Source organism: Phacochoerus africanus, chromosome 8 (genome assembly GCF_016906955.1).
Source record: "Phacochoerus africanus isolate WHEZ1 chromosome 8, ROS_Pafr_v1, whole genome shotgun sequence".
NCBI lineage: Eukaryota > Metazoa > Chordata > Mammalia > Artiodactyla > Suidae > Phacochoerus > Phacochoerus africanus.
In genome coordinates, this window is record NC_062551.1 from 37,007,051 (window position 1) to 37,022,365 (window position 15,315).

At 36.0% G+C, this 15,315-nt stretch overlaps 1 protein-coding gene across 1 annotated transcript in view; it reads left to right on the forward strand.

Annotated features, from left to right (window-relative positions):
• Positions 1 to 15,315, forward strand: part of ITFG1 (integrin alpha FG-GAP repeat containing 1) — a 224,048-nt gene that overhangs the window by 5,923 nt on the left and 202,810 nt on the right. The window contains exons 3-5 of the mRNA XM_047789955.1: positions 2,116 to 2,261; positions 3,364 to 3,421; positions 4,631 to 4,705. Of these exons, the coding sequence (XP_047645911.1) occupies positions 2,116 to 2,261; positions 3,364 to 3,421; positions 4,631 to 4,705 (279 nt within the window). The remainder of the gene's footprint in view (positions 1 to 2,115; positions 2,262 to 3,363; positions 3,422 to 4,630; positions 4,706 to 15,315) is intronic.

Here is a 15,315-nt window from a genome sequence, read left to right on the forward strand (position 1 = left end):
TCTACTCCACTGTGGGTTGATGCCTCAACTCCATGTGTTCTTCAAGGGTTAGCTGTTGTTTCCTTGCTCTGCTAAGTCAAATAGCATCCCTTCGTCTGCTATATCCTTTCATGATCTGTCTTTGAGGATTATACATTAAAAAAAAAATTCATTCCATCTCATTTTAGTGGGTTCTTTGAAAGAAAAAGAGACAAATACATGTGTCAATCTGATATTTTTAAAAGTTCTACTTCCTGTTTTTACAAACATAAAAGAAGCAGGGCAATTTTAGAAATGAAACCTGATTAAGTTAAATTCTCATCTAATCCTTTGTAATATATTACTGTCTATTTCAGGGTACTTTTTGCCCCTATATCATGAATGTATTTGAACAAGTATTACTGCCAGGTATGTGCAATGTATATATATGACTGCACGTGCATACCTACACACATATACATGCTGAGGTATACCTGTTAACTGCACCCTGCTACATAGAAGCAGGTGCAATTGCTATGTCATTATTTTTAAAGACCAGATATTTTTCCTGGAAAGGTTAAGGTATTGTTAGAATTCTTTGTTGAAAATGACATTACGGAATTCCTGTAGTGGCTCAGCAGAAACAAATCTGACTAGTGTCCACGAGGACGCAAGTTCTATCCCTGGCCTCACTTAGTGGGTTAAGGATCCGGAATTGCTGGGAGCAGTGGTGTAGGTTGCAAACATGGCTTGGATCCTTTGTTGCTGTGTCTGTGGTGTAGGCTGGCAGCTACAGCTCTGACTTGACCCCTGGCCTGGGAACCTCCATATGCTGCAGGTGCAGCCCTAAAAAGACAAAAATCAAAAAAAATGAAATTACCAAAAATATTTTCTCATAATGAGTATCAATTTTAGAGGCTGCCACAACTGAATTTGAATTTCAGCTATTCCATTTAATTAGCTGTTTATCAGTGGAAGCTACTTAATTGTCCCAGTCTATTTCCTAGTTTGTTCAGTGAGAATAACAATATTTGTTTAAGGTGATGGAAATTAAATTATCAGGGAATAGCTCTCAAGCACTCGATGTGATATCTAAGATATAGTAAGTAGCTGCATTAAAATAAAGTGGTTATTCCATTGTTTTTCTTAATTATTCTTACCCTTTCAGTATTTTGCTCATTTCTGCTTTAATAAAACCTGTTTTATATATACATATATGTGTGTATATATATATTTATATATATATATATTCTTGATGCAATTTAGAAAATAGTTAACCATAAACTATTTGGAAATTCACTGTCTTGCTGTTTCCTCCTAAATAGACCTAATGTAAATTGAATTTAAGGTCTATTTTTTGGTCGGGTCACTCAGACAACATTATGACAAGACCTCAGAATGTTTTGTTAAGTTTTCAAGGTTAATATAAATGATTTTAGAATTATTTTATCATTAAAAATGTAAATTTTTAAAAAATGTAAAATTAGGTGTGTATGTTTTGATAGCGTATTGCCAGGTTTGGTAAAAAAACTTACTTTTCATTGTGAACCTTGAAAGGCTTTCAAAAATAAAAGGATTATTTAGTTTTCACTGTAATTTCAAATCTGCATTAAAATAGAAAATTATTTTATAAGTAATATCTTTTAACTGATAAAATAATAGTGATACTCCTCACTGCTTTAGCAATTGATCATGAGCCTCCATTTTTTTATGAACACCATCCATATGTCCTGGTATCTTATAGAAAAGAGTTAGGTAAAAGGACTAAGCCAATGCTGAATATAAAACTGAGATTCCTCTTAATAAATATTTCAGATTATTTTTGTTTCTTAAGACTCTCTGCATCCAGCCTGAATTCTTTCATAGACCAAAGACCATGAAGGCCTACCTACATGAAGGATAATAAGATATTAAAGAATATAAAGACTAATATATATATATATATGTATGGCTGTGTAACTGAATCACTTTGCTGTACACCAGAAGCTAACACATTGTAAATTAACAAGTTAAAAAAAAAGATAATGAAATTAATCAGTTCTGTGAATTTTTAAATTTTGCACTGAAAATATTTTTGTGTGGTGCAAATACAGAAGTGTCCTTTTCTATTGTAACTCTACTGGACTATTTTTTTCTTGAAATGTTTGTTTCTTTTAGGAATTACAGTACATTGATAACAAGTGTAGTCCCAGGGGATTATGATGGAGATTCACAAATGGATGTCCTTCTGACATATCTTCCCAGAAATCATGCCGGCGGTGAATTAGGAGCTGTTATCTTCTGGGGACAAAATCAAACATTAGGTGAATTTGCTTTAAGAGTTTTTTACGTTTATCACTGGATAGTAAAGAGAAAATATGCCTGGTATTCCTAGGTAAATGGAAGAAAAATATTGTTCTTAAATCAATTCAAAAAATGTAATTCTTAGGTGTCAATAATTGTCTTTTTCTTTTTTCAACCTGGAGTTGGTCTGGGGTTAATTCCAGAGGATAAAACACTCTTGCAGGCTTAAGGAAGAGAGAGATATATTAAAGGATTTTTATGCTTTACGGAGGTATTGGAATAGCTAAAGAATAAACACTTGCTTGAACTTTCAGGAGCAAACCTCAAAACCTTCAAAGAAGCCACTGCCTTTTTACCATCAGAAAGTGACCAGTTGAACAAAAACAGCTAGAAAGACATTTGCTCACCAGCAAAATAGATGCCCTGCACCTTGCCTCTTGGTGCTCACAATTCAGTGATCAGTTAGACAGAAATAGCAGAAACACAGCCCTTACCTCATTCCTGACTTCCAAACCTCACGGTGTATCTGATTGGCAAGGCTTACATTTTATTCAGAAGTGCAGATGCAAGGATAGCTGAGAAATACTGTTTTGGTTTCTAGTCTTCCCAGTACAGGAGAACACAAAAATTTAGAGTAAAGGTTGAGAGTCAGTCTACTATACCTACCCACAAATCTTCAAGTCTTATCTGAAAAGCCAATTAATTATACGAAATGGACACCTTTGTTTATGAAGCCAGATTTCAGGGGCAGGAGGAAGGAGGGCATGGACATTTTAGAGTCAAGTACTTTTGCATATATTGGCTTACCTACACCAAAAGCTTAATGCTTCTCTAGTGCTTCATTGTGTATAAAGAAGACTCATCTAAGAGATTTTCAGATTGAAGCGCCAAAAGGAAGTTGCTGTAATAATACTGGTCTTCAGCATAGAATAAACTCTCCCAATATTTTGTATTCACAAACTGATGTCCTTTTAAGTCAGATTTATTGTGTCTCATTAATGATAATAGTTGGAGCTAATTAGAGATGAATCTTGAAAAGAATAAAAGAATATTTTTCCCTGAGTGCAGATATCAAAAATAATATAAAATGCCTATTCATTTACATATTTTCTTTTTCTACAGATCCTGACAATATGACCATACTCAATAGAACTTTTCAAGATGAACCACTGATTATGGAGTAAGTATGTGCTTGCTTTCCTTTGAATGAATGATATTTAAAGTTATAAAGTCTTTCTCTTAAGAAACTACTTTGCTAAGTATTGACTCGAAATTCATTCTCCCTTTAAAGTTGATCATGGTCTATACTCTTGATTATGTATTTGTTTGCCATGATAGAAGAAAGAGGAAAGTGCACTCAGTATTTTGGAAAGAGGAAGAGATTGAGTTTCTGCTTTAGTTTCAATAGCTTTGAATGTATAGTTATGGATCTACATTGATTCTAGCCATGTCTTTACTCAAAGAACTAAGATAACTGTCTTCGGGTGAAACTATTAGTGCCTGATTAACAGATATGAAGGATACAGGATTTTCTCCGGCAATTTAGACAAATTTCTATGTTAAGGAGAAACTCTGTCCTTTTTTACAAATCTTCCTTAGTATTAGCATTGATCACCTCAGAATAGACTCATGTGTCAGGATAAAGTTAATCCACATTTCAGGATTTTTTGGTAATGATGTAGATATCATTTGGGGAGCTAAACAAAATACAGCCACATTCTTGTTTCCAGTGCTGCCTTTTGTACCATTATTAAAATCATAGCTGTACATCAGTAGGTCAGTGACAACCAGAAGTCTGAACTCTAAATTCATGGATTAATGTTTTTAAAAGTACTCAGCTGAATTTCGTAATTGGGTATTTTTTCATTGCTGTTATAATATTCACTGGCTAATATGAATTTTTATACCAGCTAGGGATTACTTTTATGAGTTATTTCTCCTAAGCCCATCTAACCAATCAAGGAGGGTCATGATTCTGAAATAAGTGTCTGCTTATCACTCAGAGATAGGCGAGGCTATGCAGAGGTTAGAGATTACACCACAATCTCACAACAAATGTTTATTTTTTGCTCACACCTCATGTCCAGTGTGGGTCAGTGATAGCCTTTGCTCTTTGCCATCTCTCAGAGCACCTACAGGCCTCATCCCCTGTGGAGCTAGATCATCTGAAATACATTCTTCCCATTGCCAAGAGGACTGGAAGTTCCAGTAGCAAAAATTAAAAACACTTTGGCCTCAAAGTGACACATGTTACTTCTAACATTCGCTTAACTACAGCAGATTCTGTTGTATGTCTACCACACCTCCCCAGAGTTGTTGTTTATTTTCTAAACTAAATTAGACATGAGAATAGAATAGCTGCTTAATATTTTTAATGTTTTCTTTTCAGCTTCAATGGTGATTTAATTCCTGATATATTTGGTATAACAAATGAATCCAACCAGCCACAGATACTACTGGGAAGGTGAGTAAATATGATTATAATCTTGTAATTAATTGTACATGTTGCTGTTGCAGGGACTCTGTATCTTTGTGAACTGAGTGCTTTAACCATTGGAGGGGGAAAAAAAAGCCCAGCTCATTGGAAATCTTTGTTCTTTAAAGATTTTTTTTAGAGAGCTTTTGATCAACATGTAAGCTTTCTCAGTTTGGATTTGATCTGCAACTAGTTTCTGTGTAGGGCCCACTTAATCCTTTTATCCCTTTGGAAGTTAAAGATACAAATGTTATAATTCCCCATTTGAATATTGGTTCGTTAATGGAGTTCCATTGTGGCTCAGTGGGTTAAGGATCCAGCATTTTCACTACTGTGGCTCTGGTTACAGCTGTGGCACAGAGTTTGGTCCCTGACCCGGGAACATCTGCATGCTATAAGCATGACCAAAAAAACAAACAAACAAATAAATGTTAGTTCATTCATGTTTAGAAATGGAAGGATTTAATTTAAGTAGTATGGATAGCTGCAGTCTTGATTAGATTCTCCACCTTAGGGTAGCTCCCAGGCTATTGATAAGCCTCATTCCTGTTTTCTCTTATTTGTCCAATAATTACCTTCTCTAAGCTCTGCAGACATTTTTGTGTATACTCTATCCTTGACCAGCATGTGTGCTAGGGCTCTCTTATTATCCAAGAATGTCATTCTTTGGGAAAACTGCCTAGAATATTGGAATTCAAAGATCTCCATTATAATTCCTCTAGATTTAAATAGAACTGTCTTCCTAACACAGGAATTCATGATAGCAAGATACTTGTCATGAGATACCTTCAGCTCGGTTAATTTTTTTCTGTATTTGATAAAAGCAAACATGTAATTCAGGAGTACAGAACACATTTATTTACTCTTTTGACCTCCCAGCAAATGCAAAAGAACCGCCTTTATCAATCTGTCTTCCCAGATACTATAAATCTAATGAGTTTTCCTTTTATGTTTTGGAGAAGTAATGTATTTTTGTGATTAGTTTCTGAAATGTGATTCATAGGCACAAAAATGAGTAAATTGTCATATTTGAGCTATTCTGAGGAGAAACTGTCACATTTCCAATCACTTTTTCCTAAAGTTTTAAATAAAGAATGTGAGTGTTTTTTATGCTAGTCATAGTGACCTTTGAAAGACTTACTGTGAATGTTTAATGGGAAACCTAATTTTTCCTCAAAGTTTGGAAAATATCTGCTTTAGAGACCAACAGGAAGGAGCTCCTGCTTCAGCTTTGCTGCCGTGTCTGGGAGGAACTGAGTGTGGGTGGCGTGGGGGAAGGCACGGGCACTCTTACTGCACCAAGCCCTGCCTGTTGTGATTGAGAATGTGACGGTGACTTCTGGCCTGGTTTATTTCATGGTAACCTCCATTTTAGTGAAAGAAATACTTGAAATTTCTTTAATATGACGTGTTCTGAAACAGCTATTGTAGAAAATTAGAAAAGTGAAATTTCTATTATCTTTGTGGCTTTCCTACTTAATCTATAAGAAAACTCTTAGAATATCATGTGATAATGTCATAGCTTATTTATTTGTTCTGATTCTGTATTAGATTTTTTTCTGATGCTTCTTGAAAAGTAAGCATTGCAAACTTATTCTGCCTAAAGATATGGTCTCTTTTTTTTTTTATACATTATACTCTGGTATACTTCAGTATATTGGAGTAATACACTGATATTTTATGATATTTTCTTATTTAAACTTCAGTTACAAATTAAGCATTAGTGGCTAACTATATTCTAGGTAACAAATTTGTATCCAAGATTTCTCCTACTACCAGTTTTTAAAATGGAGTTATAGAAATTGGCAGTAAAGGAAGTTCCCATTGTGGTTCAGTTGTAATGAGCCCGACTAGTATCCGGGAGGATGCCAGTTCGATCCCTGACCTCACTCAGTAGGATGAGGATCCAGTGTTGCCGGGGTGTAGGTCACAGATGCGGCTCAGATCCTGCGTTGCCGTGGCTGTGGTATAGGCCAGCAGCTGTAGCTCTGATTAGAGTGCTAACCTGGGAACTTCCGTGTGCCGCAGATGTGGCCCTAAAGAGAAGAAAAAAAAAAAAGGAAGGAAGGAAGAAAGGAAAAGAAATTGGAGAAAAGTATTTCTGTCAAGAGCATCATTAGGATGACTGCAGCCTAGCATTATCATGATTCAGACAACATAAAACTAAATATGTCCTTTTGAGGGCAGGCATTGATATGTTACAAAAATAAGAAACTTAGGAGTTCCCATTGTGGCACAGTGGTTAACAAATCTGACTAGGAACCATGAGGTTGTGGGTTCGATCCCTGGCCTTCCTCAATGGGTTGAAGATCCGGCGTTGCTGTCAGGTGTGGTGTAGGTTGCAGACACGGCTCGGATCCCGCGTTGCTGTGGCTCTGGCGTAGGCCAGCGGCTACAGCTCCGATTAGACCACTAGCCTGGGAACCTCCATATGCCACGGGAGCAGCTCAAGAAAAAGACAAAAAAAAAGAAAAAGAAACTTACTTATTGATATTTAGCCATATCGGTTTTGTAAGTTATGGAGCTACATGTAGGGGTGTAAGTGAAAAAGCTATCGGCATTGACATTTTGGAATATTCTCATGACCTCTGATTGGCAGCCCAATCTTATCTATCAAGAAATCTAACCTACCATTTACAACTTAAATATTGTGCTTTATTGATATGTCAGGCCCAAGATTATCTTTAAGTTTGTGTGGCACCTTAATTTTATGGGAAATTTTGCAGTCATCTTTAAATACTCCCATGGGATTGTGCTGGATTGTGCCCAGTGCATGCATGGAAACAGGAGATTGCCCACAGATGAAACTAGCATGATCAGTGTAGCTGGAGTAAGGGTGCAAGTGGTCCGCCTAAGCCAGCAATGGTGTTAGGTAGAAGACTGCCTTTTAATTGGTACAAAGAGGGTTATCTGACAGGGACAAAAATGGTGCTAAATCTGCTGAGGTGCTAGAGATAATTGAAGTTTGTTAAATGTCCAAAGGTGAAGCTTCAGTTTACACCTCCAACTCACTTTATGATGACTTAAAATAATGTAATGATGTGCCACATTACTTAGAAGTAACACCTAGCTATTAAGTGTCAGAGCAGCTTTCATAGTGAGGTGAGGTTATTATTAATGAGCATCGTCTATAAAAGGGTGTTTGAAATTCATGTTGCGTAAGCTTTTCGAATGTTGTTTTTGGTATTGACATGAAAATACTTGTACCTATAATCTTAATCAAGCCAAATGTAATATTGGTCTGTGCAGATTTCCTGGGACTCATATACTGAGTTCAAACACATTTCTGGGTCAGGCCCAAGTTATATACCTGGGATTATTATTATTAATGTAGGTATGTGACAGACAAATGCTTTTGCCATACTGTGTTTACTTCACAAGTGTTTGCATGAATATTTTGAATCCAATATAAATAGTGCTTAAAAGCAGCCATTTTTAACTGTTTTTATGTGGATGGGTGTTTTTCCTACATTAGCAGAAAAAAAAAAAACTATACCTGCTATTTAAATGTAGTTATTTTAATCTCAATCCACAAGGAATAAATAAATCCCTGTATTTTTCCATATAACTTTTTGTCTTCTCAAATTATAACCAATGACTGATTTATTAAATCACCCTTCATTTTTACTGCTGATTTTGTTTGTTTGCTGGTGCATTACAGAAAATATTACAAATATTAATCTTAATGAAATAATATGCTGTTGTGTCATTTCAATCTATTGTTTAGAAAAAATATGAAAATTGAGCTTTATAATGCAAAAAAAAAAAAAATAAGTCAGGTTTTAACTTTGTAATCATAATCTTAACAGCAAAAGATGTCTTTCAGGTGATTCATATTCAGAATTTCCCTAGCGGCCCCCTCCCTTTCTCACCTTATACATTGTTTGTATTTTGAACATCATTGTTTAACAGACTCTATTAAGACCTGAGAAATAAGTTCTCATTGGTATGTCCATAGAAACAGAGTATCAGTTTCCTAACTTTTCTCTTTTTCTAAGGAAACTTTGCTATTAGGGAGACAAATTTATTTATTCTTCTGTTGTTTCTTACCAAAACTTTTTTTTCTCTTTTTTATGACTCAATGAATTTTATTACATTTATAGTTGTACAGTGATCATCACAACCAAATTTTTATTTTTATAGCATTTCCATCCCAAACCCTCAGTACATACCCCCACCCCACGACCTGTCTCATTTAGAAATTAAAAGTTTTTCAAAGTCTCTGAGTCAATATCTGTTCTGCAAAGAAGTTGTGTCCTTTGTTTGGATTCCACATGTAAGTGGTAGCATTTGATGCTGGTGTCTCATTGTCTGACTTCACTTAGCATGATAATTTCTATGTCCATCCATGTTGCTGCAAATGCCGTTATATTTTTCCCTTTAATGGCTGAGTAATATTCCATAGTGTATTATGTACCACATTATCTTTATCCACTTGGTTGTTGATGGACATTTAGGTTGTCTCCATGTCTTGGCTATTGTATAGAGTGCTACAATGAACATTGGAGTACACGTGACTTTTCGAGTCATGGTTTTCTCTGGATAGATGTCCAGGAGTGGGATTGCTGGATCAAATGGTAGTTCTATATTTAGTTTTCTGAGGAATCTCCATACTATTTTCCACAGTTGTTGCACCAATTTGCATTCCCACCAGCAGAGTAATAGGGTTCCTTTTTCTCCACACCCTCTCCAGCACTTATTGTTTGTAGACTTTTTGATGATGGCCATTCTGGCTGGTGTAAAGTGGTACCTCAGAGTGGTTTTGATTTGCATTTCTCTAATAATGAGTGATGTTGAACATCTTTTCATGTGTTTTTTGGCCATCTGTATGTCTTCTTTGGAGAATTATCTGTTTAGATCTTCTGCTCATTTTGATGGAGTTGTTCATTTTTTTGGTATTGAGCTGTAGGAGATATTTATAAATTTTGGAGATTAATCCCTTGTCAGTTGATTTACTTGCAAATATTTTCTCCCATTCTGTGGGTTGTCTTTTCGTTTTGTATGGAGTTTCCTTTGCTGTGCAGAAACTTTTAGGTTTAATTAAGTCACATTTGTTTATTTTTGTTCTTACTGTCATTACTCTAGGAGGTGGATCTGAGAAGGTGTTGCTGTGGTTTATGTCAGAGAGTGTTTGGCCTATGTTTTCCTCTAAGTTTTATAGTATCTGGTCTTATATCTAGGTCATTGATCCATTTTGAGTTTATTTTTGTGTGTGGTGTTAGGAAATGTTCTAATTTCATTCTTTGACATGTGGCTGTCCAATTTTCCCAGCACCCCTAATTGAAGTGGCTGTCTTTTCTCCATTGTATGTCCTTGCCTTCTTTGTCATAGATGAGTTGACTCTAGGTGCATGGGTTTAGTTCTGGGCTTTCTCTCCGTTCCACTGATCTATATTTCTGTCTTTGTGCCAGTACCATACGGTTTTGTTGATTGTTGCTGAAGTCCGGGAGCCTGTTTCCTCCAGCTCCATTTTGCTTTTCCAAGATATCTTTGGCTATGCCGGGTCTTTTGTGCTTTCAGACAAACTTTAAAATATTTTGTTTTAGTTCTGTGAAATATATCCATGGTAATTTGATAGGGATTGCACTGAATCTATAGATTGCCTTGGGTAGTGTAGCCATTTTGATAATAGTGAATCTTCCAATCCAAGAGCATGGTATGTCTTTCCATCTATTTGTGTCATCTTTGATTTCTTTCATCAGCATCTTATAGTTTTCAGAGTACAGATCTATTGTCTCTTTAGGTAGGTTTATTCCCAAGTATTGTATCTTTTTTATGAGAATGTAAATGCGATTGTTTCCCTAATTTCTCTTTCTGATCTTTCATTGTTAGTGTGCAGAAATGCAGTTGATTTCTGTGTATTCTGTGTATTAATTTTGTATCCTGCGACGTTTCCAAATTCACGAATGAGCTCCAACAGTTTTCTGGTAGAGTCTTTAGGATTCTCTAGGTATAGTATCATGTCATCTGCAAATAGGGATAGTTTTACTTCTTCCTTTCCAATTTGGATTCCTTTTATTTCTTTTAGTTCTCTGATTGCTGTGACTAGGACTTCCAAAACTGTGTTGAATTATAGTGGCGAGAGCGGACATCCTTGTCTTGTTCCTGATCTCAGTGGGAATTCTTTCGGCTTTTCACCATTGAGAATGATGTTCGCTGTGGGTTTGTCATATATGGCCTTTATTATGTTGAGGTAGGTTCCCACTATGCCCACTTTCTGAAGGGTTTTTATCAGGAACGGGTGTTGGATTTTGTCAAAGGCTTTTTCCACGTCTATTGAGAGGATCATATGGTTTTTATTCTTCAGTTTGTTAATGTGGTGTAGCACACTGATGGATTTGTGGATATTGAAGAACCCTTGGATCCCTGGGATAAATCCCACTTGATCATTCTGTACAATCCCTTTGAAGTATTGTTGGATTTGTTTTGGTAGTATTTTGTTGAGGATTTTTGCATCGATGTTTATCAGTGAAATTGGCCTGTAGTCTTCTTTTTTTGTGGTATCTTTGTCTGGTTTTGGTATCAAGGTGATGGAGGCCTCATAGAATGAATTTGGGAGTGTTCCTTCCTCTGCAATTTTTTGGAATAGTTTCAGAAGGATGGGTGTTAGCTCTTCTCTAAATGTTTGATAGAATTCACCTGTGATGCCAACTGATCCTGGACTGTTGTTTGCTGGAAATTTTGTAAGTGTAGTTTCATTTTCAGTACTGTTGATTGGTCTGTTCATCTTTTCTATTTCATCTTGGTTTAGTCTTGGAAGATTGTGCTTTTCTAAGAATTTGTCCATTTCTTCTAGGTTTTCGATTTTATTGGCATATAGTTGCACATAGTAGTCTCTTATGATCCTTTGTATTTCTATGATAAGTGTTGTAACTTCCCCTTTTTCATTTCTATTTTCACTGATTTGAGCCCTCTCTCTCTTTTTCTTGATAAGTGTGGCTAAGGGTTTATCAATTTTCTTGATCTTTTCAAAGAACCAGCTTTTTGTTTCATTGATCTTTTCTATGGTTTTCTTTGTTTCTGTTTCATTGATTTCTGCTCTGATCTTTATGATTTCTTTCCTTCTGCTAACTTTAGGTCTTGTCTTTTCTTCTCTCTCTGACTGCTTGAGATGTAAAGATAGGTTGTTTATTTGAGCTTTTTCTTGTTTCCTGAGGTAGGCTTGTATTGCTATAAACTTTCCTCTTAGAAAGTTTTGCTGCATCCCATAGGTTTTGGAGTGTCATATCTTTGTTGTCATTTGCTTCTAGGTATTTTTTAATTTCGTCTTTGATTTCTTCAGTGATCCATTGGTTGTTTAGTAGCATGTTGTTTAGTCTCCACGTGTTTGTGTTTTTTGCATATTTTTTCTTGCTGTTGTGTTGTATAGCGTTGTGGTCAGAAAAGATGCTTGATATGATTTCAATTTTCTTAAAGTTACCGAGGTTGGATTTGTAGCCCAGGATGTGATCAATCTTAGAGAATGTTATGTGTGCACTTGAGAAGACTGTGCATTCTACTGTATTTGGATGGAATATCCTATAAATATCTATTAAGTCTTTGGTCTAATGCTTCATTCAGGGCCTGTGTTTCCTTATTGATTTTCTGTCTGGATGATCTGTCCAATGCTGTAAGTGGGTTGTTAAAGTCCCCCACTATTATTGTGTTACTGTCGATTTGTCCTTTCAAGGTTGTAAGCAGTAGCCTTATATGTTGTGGTGAACCTGTGCTGGGTGTGTAGATATTTAAAATTGTTATATCTTCTTCTTGGATTGATCCTTTGATCATTATGTAATGTCCTTCCTTGTCTCTTAAAATATTCTTCATTTTAAGGTCTATTTTATTTGATATGAGTATTGTACTCCAGCTTTCTTTTGATTCCCATTTGCATGGAATATTTTCTTGTATCCTCTCACTTTCAATTTGTATGTGTTCCTAGAATTGAAGTGGGTCCCTTAAAGACAGCATAAATATGGATCTTATTTTTTAATCCATTCACCCCATCTATGTCTTTTGGTTGGAGCATTTACTCCATTTACATTTAAGGTAATTATTGATAGATATGTTCTTACTGACATTTTATTAACTGTTTTGGATTTGTTTTTGCTGCTTTTCTACCTTCCCTTCTCTTATTCTCTCCTTTTCTGGTTTGTTGACTATCTTTATTATTGTATTTTAGTTGATTTTTCTTATTTCTGTGTGTATCAATTGTAAATTTTTGGTTTGCAGTTGCCCTGAAGTTTTGATATAGGGGTATATATATATATATATATATATATATATATACATACATACATATGAGACTGTTTTAAGTTGCTGGTCTCTTAATTGGCAAGTGCATCTCCAGTGTCCTACATTTGTATCCTCCTCTTCCCACGATTTCTGATTTTGGTAGCAAAATTGTGCTTGGATGATTTCCTGTCTTTACCATATATATGCCTTTACTGGTGAGCCTTGTCATTTGTGATATTTTTGTTTCTCATTGTGGCCTTTTCCCTAGAGAAGTTCCTTAATTTGTTAAAAGCTGGTTTAGTGTTGCTGAATTCTCTTTGCTTTTGCTTACTGTAAAGCTTTTGATTTCTCCTTCAAATCTGAATGAGAAGCTTGCTGGGTAAAGTAATCTTCGTTGGAAGATTTCTCCTTTCATCACGTTAAGTATATCATGCCACTCCCTTCTGGCCTGCAGAGTTTCTGCTGAAGATTCCCTTATATGTTATTTGTTTCTTTTCCCTGGCTGCTTTCAGTATTTTCTCTTTGTCTTTAATTTTGTTCAGTTTGGTTAATATGTGTCTCACATGTTCCCCCTTGGGTTTATTTTGTATGATACTCATTACACTTCCTCAATTTGAGTGAGTGCTTCCTTTCCCATGTTACGGAAGTTTTCAGCTGTTATTTCTTCGAATATTTTTTCCGTCCCTTTCTCTGTCTTTCTCCTTCTTGCACCCCTATAATACGGATGTTGGTGCATTTAATGTTGTCCCAGAGTTCTCTGAGGCTCTCTTCATTTGTTTTCAATCTTTTTTTTTTCTGTTCTGCATCAGTTATTTCCATTAGTCTGTCCTCCACCTCGCTTATTTGTTCTTCTGCCTCCTGTATTCTGCTGTTAGCTACTTCTAGTGAGTTTTTTATTTCAGTTATTGTATTTTGCATCTCTTCTTGCTTAAGTTTTATGTCTTGTATCTCTTTGCTCCGTGTTTCCTGTAAATTATCAATCTTTACCTCCAGTTTATTTCCAATGTCTTGCATCATCTTCAGCATCATCACTAAAGTATTTTTCCTGGAAGTTGATCATCTCCAGATCACTTAGCTGTTTTTCTTAGGTTTTTTCTTTCTTCCTTATCTGAATTATGGTTCTTTGCCTTTTCCTTTTTATAGGTTTTTGGCATGGTGTCCTTTTTGCAGACAGTAGAGTTGTGGCCTCTCTTACTTCTGATGTCTTCCCCTCTTGTAGCTGAAGTTGGTACTGGGGCTTGCTGTAGACTTCCTGATGGGAGGGACTGGTGCCTGCCCACTGGTAGGTGGGGCTGCTTTCTATACCTCTGGTGGGTGGGGCTTTGTTTCTGGGTGAGACCAGAGATGGCTGTGTGCCAGTCTGTGGGCTTCCCACCAGGGAGGTATGGGCTATATCTCATAGTCGCCCCTCCTACCTCTTGATGGGGCCTCCTCTTTGTCTTCTGGAATAGGATATCTTTTTGAATGTTTCCAGTCCATTTGGTTGAAGGTTTCTCAGCATTTGGTTGTAATTTTATTGTTTTTATGAGAGAAGTTGAGTTCCAGTGCTTCTATTCCACCATCTTAATCCCGCCTAAACCTTTTCAAAATTAAGCCGTAGATATAGGAAGAAGCTTTAGCAGATGACTTAGAATTGTATATGCTGTGATTATTTCTTTTCTTTCTTTTTTTTTTTTTTTTTTATTGTCTTAGGGCCCCACCCCTCAGCATATGGAGGTTCCCAGGCTAGGGGACCAAATGGAGCTATAACTGTCAGCCTGTGCCACAGCCACAGCAACATGGGATCCAAGCCACATCTGCGAGCTACACCACTGCTCACGAAAACACCAGATCCTTAACCTACTGAGCAAGTCCAGGGGTCAAACCCACCTCCTCATGGTACTAATCAGGTTCATTAACCACTGAGCCACAATGGGAACTCCAGCTGTGATTATTTCAAGTAGAATTTTACTTAAGGATCCATAATTTTATTTTCCTGGAGTCCTGCTAGAAGCTGTTGAGGGGTCAGTTAAATGACTCATGAGTCCCTGGTGATTTATTTATGCTTTTTTTTTTTAATGTTCTGGTTGGCAGTGTTGTGATCTTTTGATTGTTTCTAAATGAATTTATGACGTTATTCTCAAAATTTACTCACTTTGCATTTTGTTAACTCTTACAATTGTTAGATATGTATTAGTGGTAATAATTCAGAAAGATAGCTTCTTATGAGGAAAGCATAGTTTTCTAGGTTTTGTGTAAGTAAATTTGATGTTAATATTTCATCATGAATATTGATGACATTTAAAAGTGTGGGGTTTTTTTTTTGTTTTTTGTTTTTGTTTTTTGTTTTTTTTTGTTCTATAGGGCCGCACCTGTGGCATATGGAAGTTCCCAGCCTAGGGGTTGAA